General features: G+C 43.4%; 1 protein-coding gene across 1 annotated transcript in view; it reads left to right on the top strand.

Annotated features, from left to right (window-relative positions):
* The window catches only part of hdx (highly divergent homeobox), an 11,312-nt gene extending 6,107 nt beyond the window's left edge, over window positions 1–5,205 (top strand). The window contains exons 6-11 of the mRNA XM_015392548.1: window positions 722–868; window positions 1,606–1,804; window positions 1,881–1,960; window positions 4,399–4,494; window positions 4,603–4,725; window positions 4,797–5,205. Coding sequence (XP_015248034.1) covers window positions 722–868; window positions 1,606–1,804; window positions 1,881–1,960; window positions 4,399–4,494; window positions 4,603–4,725; window positions 4,797–5,021 — 870 coding nt within the window. The 3' untranslated portion in view covers window positions 5,022–5,205. The remainder of the gene's footprint in view (window positions 1–721; window positions 869–1,605; window positions 1,805–1,880; window positions 1,961–4,398; window positions 4,495–4,602; window positions 4,726–4,796) is intronic.
* Window positions 5,206–8,183: the final 2,978 nt, after the last annotated feature.

Below are 8,183 nucleotides of genomic sequence, written 5' to 3'. Positions count from 1 at the left end.
CGAACCGTGGATTTTGTGAATCGTTCCACCCCTAGTCCAGACAGACTGGATGACATCGTCTCACAGCGCCGCCTCTGACAGACTGTCTTCCTCCTCCTGTCATCATCCATCTATCTGCGACTGGCTGACGAGTATAAACGAGTCTGACTCGTTAATGTTATCAGCGTTGCTAAAATATTTGAAAACTTTATTTCTTCACTAAACTGAAGAAGCAACTAATTTAAAATCATCTGAATCATAGAACTGCTGTGATGAACAGCAGCAGAAGCTGCAGGTTACTGCTTATGTCTCAACGTCAGTCTTGTCCTTCCTGCTTAGATACGAGCTAACTAGCCTGAGCTAGCCCGAGCTAGCCCGAGCTAGCCTGAGCTAGCCTGAGCTAGCTGGTTCCTTTTAGAGGGAGGAGTCTTTCCTTTGCAAACGTCTCCAAACAAACCGAAGCCGTTGAACATGCGGACCGAGGGCCGCGGCGTCTGCATAGAAGCTGCTGGTTTCTCTGATCCTCCATCAGTCTGACCTCTGATCAGTTTTCCTTTTCATCATAGATCTCAGGGTTGCTTAGAAACGCCTTTAAACCTTTCCTTTGGCACCGGACCTCTTGTGATGTTTCAAACTTTCATATTTTTTAAGAAGTTCAATCATTTACTGGAAGCCAGTTATTGCAGAGCGTTTGTCTCATTCTGTTTATTAAATTGATGGTAAATAACCTTCCTGCTCTTAGCTGCAGGATCGGACTCAGTTCAGCGACGCCGACCTCATCCAGCTGAAGCGCTACTGGGACCGAGGCATGACCAGTCTGGGCTCGGTGTGCAGAGAGAAGATCGCCGCTGCAGCCAACCAGCTCAGTGTAGACACTGAAATAGTCAAGGTAACAGAGGACAAACTTTAACGGCGTAGATTGGTGGAAACCAGGATCCTGGTGGCCCACGCTGTGACACAGAATGTAGACTGAGGGTAGATCTTCCAGATCAGTCTCTCCTCCTTTAGTAGATTCCCTGCTAGCTTTGTCTGCTCAGAGGACACAACCTTCAGTCATCAACCATTTGGTTCAGTAGGAATGGATTTCATTTGGTTGGTTTGTCTTGTTTTTATTTAGCTTTGGTCTAATGAGTCTGAATAGACAGAACCAGAGGACCTGAGGGACCAGAAGCTTTTCTGGGTTTACAGATGTTTTCTTACTTGTTTACATGAAGTATTTTAAAAAGCATGCAGTAATACATCAGAGCCACCGTAGGAAAGGCTAAATATAGGCGACCTGTGCTTCTCTCACCCCCCATTACATTCCCACTCCCAAAGATGGAGGCATCTAAGCATCTGCTGGTATAAAACCAGCAAAGGTTAGTGAAGCCTGACAGCCTTTCATCCAGGAAGGTTCAGGTCTGAATAGGTTAGAAACAAACAAACGTTCCTGTTCTGTTGTCTTTCTCACTTCATTCTTTCGAGTTGTTTATCTATTTGAACTTTGATGTAAACGTGTTCCGGAGCTTTAAGTTCAACATGCATGATTGTGTTTATAAAGAAATGAGACTTTCAGTTGTTTCTCTTCTGCATCTTTCTTTGGGAATCTGATTCCTTTCTGTCCTCTGCTGTTTTCTCACTCTTCAGACATGGATCAGTAACAGACGGAGGAAGTACCGTCTGATGGGTATTGAAATCCCTCCTCCTAAAGGCGGGCCGGCTGTATTCACCAGCTCATCTCCAGGAAGTCAGTCTCCTTCCGCCCTTAGCCCTGACGGAGAACCGCTCAGAACACCCGACCTGGCGGACGAGCTGAATGATGGCAGCTCTGCCTGCATGTCTGAAGGTGAGCCGGCTGCTGCTTTGCACACCTGGAACACGTCATCAACTCCTCTGAACTCACCCTTTCTTCTCTGATGCAGACGGGACTGTTGACTCACATCACAGAGACGGAGATGATGAAACGGAGATGTCCGCTGCTGCTCCGCTGGCCAATAATGTGGTACTTCAACAATCTTTGATATTACAGGGAAACGTCTCAGAGTTTCAACCTCAGGAGGGATTTCATTGAAATGAAGGTTGCAGGTCCTCAGGGCAGAACTAGAAACTACATGACTGGCTGAAGCTCAGATTGAACACAGAGCATGTGTTAGCATCAGGTCTTCCAGATCTAGATGTTTTATACCTGTGCTCTAAAACACAACTATGCTTTGATCCAATTCTATTCAGTTTATTTCTATAGCTCCAATTCACATCATGTCATCTCAGGTCACTTTCCAGTTCACCAGATCATCCAGTCAGATTAATTCAAAGTTTTCTATCTAAGGAAAACCAGCTGATTGCATCGACTCATTGACTCTTGCTTGTAGCGACAGTGGAGAGGAAAAACTCCCTTTGAACAGGAAGAAACCTCCAGCAGAACCAGGCTCAGTGTGAGCGGCCATCTGCTGAGGCCCACTGGAGTTCAAGGAGACAGAAGCAGACATAGAAAAAGAAGCATAGATACAAAAGGCAACTGTCAACCAGCTCCACAGGCGGCCCCGTCCAGGAAACACACAGCCAGGCAGACGAGCTCCGAGCCAGCTCCCATGTCAGAGGATGAAGAGAGCACATCCAGTTAGTCACAGTCAGAGAAACAGGACTACACTGGAAAACAGGCCAAGCTCCAACATCTAGAAACAAAGGTGTTGATGGCAGCAGCACAGCTGATATTTCTCTCCAGGATGGAGTCACAGCCAAACAGGAACAGACCAGATGAAGCTACTATGAGAAAAAGCAGAGAGAGCAGAACGTTAGAGATTGAACTAACAGATTCTGCAGAGTGGGAGAATAGAGATAGAATGAAGCAGAATGATGAAAAAGGGGTCCCTATGTCCTCCAGCAGTCTAAGCCTATAGCAGCAGAACTATAGAGATAGATCAGGATAACCTGAGCCACTCTAACTAGAAAAAAGGAAAGTTTTAAGCCAAGTTTTAAACCTCTTCTTCATCTGGGATTTAAATGACAGGTCCTGATCAAAAATAACACCAAGATTTTTTACTTTATGATCTGAAATCAGTTTAATCCCATCCAAATGAAGTGACTGACTAATCAGCTTCTTTTTCAGAGACTCTGGTCCAAAGACTATAACTTCTGTTTTGTCTGCATTCAGAAGCAGAAAGTTAAGAGTCATCCAGGTTTTTATGTCTTCAGACATGCCTGTAATCTATGTAATGGGTTAGCTTCATCTGGATTATAGACAGATATAGCTGGGTATCATCAGCATAACAGTGGAAATTAATCCCATGCTGTCTAATAATTCTACCAATTGGGAGCATGTATAAAGTAAAGAGAATTGGTCCTAGCACTGATCCCTGTGGTACTCCACAGGTAACCTTTGAGCATGAGGAAGATCTGTCATTAACATGAACAAACTGAATTCGATCAGATAGATCAGATTTAAACCAGTCTAGAGCTGTTCCTTTAATTCCAACAAAATATTCAAGTCTTTCTAAAAGAATATTATGATCAACTGGATCAAATGCAGCACTAAGATCCAACAGGACGAGCACAGATACAAGTCCATTATCTGAGGCCATGAGAATATCATTAGTGACTTTCACCAGAGCTGTTTCAGTGCTATGATGAGCTCTAAAGCCAGACTGAAACTCTTCAAACAGTTCATTATGGTGGAAGTGATCGCAAACTTGTTTGGCAACTACTTTCTCAAGGATTTTAGATCAGCAAGGAAGATTGGATATAGGTCTATAATTGACCACTCACCTCTAGCTCTTTGTTTGGTTTTAGGCTTTTTTGTTTTGCCCTGATCTGGAAAAACCTTACCATTTCAGAATTTCTATTTCATTTTTATTTTTGAAATATTTTTTTTAAGTTAAACCTAGAAAATACGGCCAAAGTTTTTCTCTTTTTTTTCATGACTAAAAGCGAAGGTGTTGACAGATCCTTCCACCTGAGCTGTGAGTCCTTCCAGATCCTCCAGAGACACCCTGGGCCTCCAGGCTGCCTCTTGTGAGCTGCTCTTTATTTCAGAGATGAATGTCTCCTTAAAGCGTTACGCTGCATTCCCTCAGCCGCCTGAAGTCTTTACTCTAAGTGACCTGGATCTGATCTTTTCATGACAGTCACTCAGGAGCCCAGAGTGGCAGGCTGTGGGAGTGGGCTTCCCACAGCCTGCCCACTAGGCCGCCACTCCCCTCATATACGTCACATATATTTGGAAATGAATGGATCTCTGCAGTCTGAGCGCAGCCTTAGATTATAAAAGAAGACTGAACACAAACAGCCCTTCTTATTTTAAGGTCTGTTACATTAAATCTCTGGGAAGTGGTGTTTTAGTCTGGAACATAAAACCTGAAAATGTTGATGTAAAGCCGTGCTGCGCTGCGGGGCAGCATGGCGGACCTTTCCTCAGCGATCGTTGTGATCTGTGTCTTTTGACAGAAGGTTGAAGTGATCGATGAGGATGAAGAAGCGGATGAAGACGGCGACTTGATGGCTTCAGACCTGGAGCAAATGCAGAACCTGCTGGAATTCAAGGTGGAAACACGTTGAGAATAAATCAAGGAGGTGTTTGTGTGGAAATGTGAAAGTAAAGCAGTGTGAGAGCAGCATTAACGTTTGCCTCATTGAACGCTTCTGTTTCAGCACGAGGAGGTGCAGTTCTTAGAAAACGAGCTAGAGAACCAAAAAGTCAAATATCAGGAGCTTGCAAACTTCACAAACAGCCTGCTCAGCGCCGTGAGGGACAATGACCTGGCCAGGCAGAAGGTGCGTTTAAAGTTCTCATGGTGCAGGAAGACTGATTGATCCTTTCTGACCTGAATGTGTCGACTGTTTAGGAACTTTTGGCCAGTCTACCTCAGCCTTCAGACCAGGACTGGGACACGACTGTGGAGAAAAGAGCGCATCCCACCTCCAACCACCAAACGCAGACGGACGGCTCGGCTCAGGATGATAAAAGATTCCTGCTGGTCGACGTAAACGAAGACGACGCAGCGAGCGAAGTGGCTGAGCCCTCTGCATCAGAGGAGCAGCTGAGGGAAGCTGGGACCGAGCAGGAGTGACTGTGAGGCTCCAGGGAGGGAGGTATAGTCTACCGCTGATGCAGCAGACGCCGTGCCTGTGGACTGAGGCGTCGCTCTGACTGTTGGGCTGATCGAGGCCTTTTTTTTACTGCATATCATTCGCCTTCTTGCTCTGGTCGAGTCCAGAGAGAACAATAAATGACCTCTAACTTAACTCTGTCTCCTTTTCTTATGCAGACACTCCCACCAGTGGTTTAACGCTTTTGTAGAAAAATCTATATTTTTCCAGATAACTGGTTCAGTAAAGCTAACTAAAGATTAGATTTCCCTGTTTATAGAGAGATGATAATAGATTTTGCCTTTCAGTTCAAAGTCTGAACTGTGATTCTAGCTCTACAGTGGAGCCTAAATATGCGCTGAAATATAGACCTGGATGTTCATTGGTTCCTAGAGGTGGTGAAACATGTTGCTGAGGTCATGTGATCAGTAGTGAACAGTAGTGAACAGTAGCCTCTTCTTAGCTTCCAGCTAATTTATCTTGATCTTTGTTCGATTCTGAAAGAGGCCCACAGCACTACTACTCATTACCATACTCTGAGCAGGTTTCCCTCATCTTCATCCATCAGCAGTCTGCTTCCACAGGGGGTCACTATAAAGACCAAACATCCTCTGATCCTGCTCAACTGAAAAGTGCGGCTGATCAACTCTATATATTATTCCCTCCTCCAGCATCCAGTGCCTCATGGAGGAGGAGCTCTGCTTCTTCTCACATCTTGTTTGTGACGGTTTTAGATGTGTGGAGCTTTTTACCTTCTGCTCCGGCTACTAATATGAGCCCAAAGAGACAAGTTCTGGTTTGGATGTTCGACATTTCCTGCCTTACTGGAAGTTCTCTATTTTCTATTTTGAAGATTGGCCGAGTCGATTAAACTCCATGGATGCAAATTAACGGTGAATTCTTCTTCAATATCAGTGTCAGATTATGTGACTGGAATTAAAGACTTTGTTTTAAGACATTTATTTCTGATCTGAACAAGGGGAGGGGGGGCAATAACTCTAGGTGATTAATGGGTTGGTGACAGTCGATGTAGACCTGCTTGTTGTGTCACCACAGAGCTGTAGTCAGAAAATGTATATAAGGCTGACCAGGAAATAGCCAGTGAACACTGAGGCCCACAGTAGAAAGGAGGCAGAACCTCAGGGTCAATCTACTCTGATCTAACAGGACAATTAATGATATTTTCTAAATAAAGACTAACTATACTTTCCTACAGCCTTTGCTGAAAAATAGATGCATATATTTAAACATCCATGCCTTCTGGATAAAAGCTGATTGGTTCAGGTATGGAGTTCTGAGGCAAACATCTTTTCCATTTTCATTACTTTCCTACTTTTATCAATAATAATTCTGCATAAAATGGATATTTACAAATACTAATGTCCACATAAATTATTTAATAAGTTTAATGAAGCAGTTATTTTTCTATGATTTCACAGATGACTTTCAGAGACACGTCATTTTCTCTTTACCCCATAAAACACAAAATCTAGTTCTGAAATCTAGCAGGAATTCTGTTTTTTATCATCTTTAATGTGTGTTGATGTGCATCATTAACTAAAGTGTTTCTGTTGGCAAGTAAATGTTAATATATGAAAAATTAGAATGTTTTGAATATTCCACTAAAGAGTATTAATGTTGCTACTATGGAGGACCAACTCTATCATATTTAAAAATATATACAGCAATAAATACATGCTCAATAAATAAATAAGCATACAATTAATTGCCCCACAAAATATAATAAACAAATAAATGTTCGTAGAAATTAAATTTTAAAGTGAGACATAAATGTATGAATATCTTAATTAGCTTCTTTATTTAGCCGCCTTTGTAATAATTACCTTATTTATTATCCGTTATAATCTTCAACTTTATTTATTACTTATTTTTTTAAGTATTTATTTATGTGCTGATATAATATTTTCATCTGTTTTATTCTTCCTTTGTGTTTTTTTTACCCTATTTATTTCTGCCTGGCGGGCCAATCAGAGCGCAGAGATTTGTTTTGAATGTCTGGATGAAAGTGGGCGGGGTCTGTACTCGCATTCTTATGAATTGAGAAATGGCCGCTGACTTCAGACTCTCCTCTCCTCCTGTAGATTCACCGATGCAGTAAAACGCTAACCAACCAATGGGCAGAAGGTGATTCTCTAAGACACGCCCCCTCCTCATTTGCATATTGAGGCAATAATGAAAAAAAAAACGACAGGCAGAAATAAATAGGGTAAAAAAATGCAAAGGAAGAATAAACCTGATAAAAATATTATCACATGCACATAAATAAATACTTTTAAATATAAGTTAGTCCAAAAAAGCCCAGCAGAGGATGAACTTCCTGCGGCAGCTGAAGAAATTCAACCTGCCTGGACAATGATGGTGCAGTTCTACTCCTCCATCACTGAGTCCATCCTCACTTCCTCCATCACCATCTGGTACGCTGGACAAGAGCAGACTGCAGCGTGTCATCCGGTCTGCACAGAAGGTGATTGGCTGCAATCTCTCCAGGAGCTGCACGCCTCCAGGACTCTGAGGCGTGCAGGGAAGATGTGGCTGATCCGTCCATCAGGACCAGAACCTTCCATCACAAAAACTGTTTTTTCCCATCTGCTACCGGCCTTATCAACAAGGCCAAGAGCCGCCCGTGACACTGGACAATGTTTCTTTCCCCCATTCAGGATTTCTGCGTTACATTAACGCACAGTCTACTGTGTCTATATATCTTCTGTGTCTATATATATATATATATATTCTATCTTATTTTGTTTTTTTCTGCACCAACAACACCAAGTCAAATTCATGTAAGTGCAAACCTACTTGGCAATAAACTTGTTTCAGATTCTGATTCTAAGTGATCCAGTGAGTAATTGGCTGTTGCCATGGCCACCCCTGGCCCCCCATCTAGCTCCACCCCAGTCTGCCTGTGGGAGACCAGTCTCACCAGTCTGCCTGTGGGTGACCAGTCTGCCTGTGGGTGACCGGTCTACCTGTGGGTGACCAGTCTGTCTGTGGGTGACCAGTCTGTCTGTGGGTGACCAGTCTGCCTGTGGGTGACCGGTCTACCTGTGGTTGACCAGTCTGTCTGTGGGTGACCAGTCTACCTGTGGGTGACCAGTCTGTCTGTGGGTGACCAGTCTGCCTGT

The sequence above is a fragment of the Cyprinodon variegatus genome, unplaced genomic scaffold (genome assembly GCF_000732505.1).
Source record: "Cyprinodon variegatus isolate N-32 unplaced genomic scaffold, C_variegatus-1.0 Scaffold596, whole genome shotgun sequence".
Lineage (NCBI taxonomy): Eukaryota > Metazoa > Chordata > Actinopteri > Cyprinodontiformes > Cyprinodontidae > Cyprinodon > Cyprinodon variegatus.
This window is presented reverse-complemented; position numbering and strand designations above follow the sequence as displayed.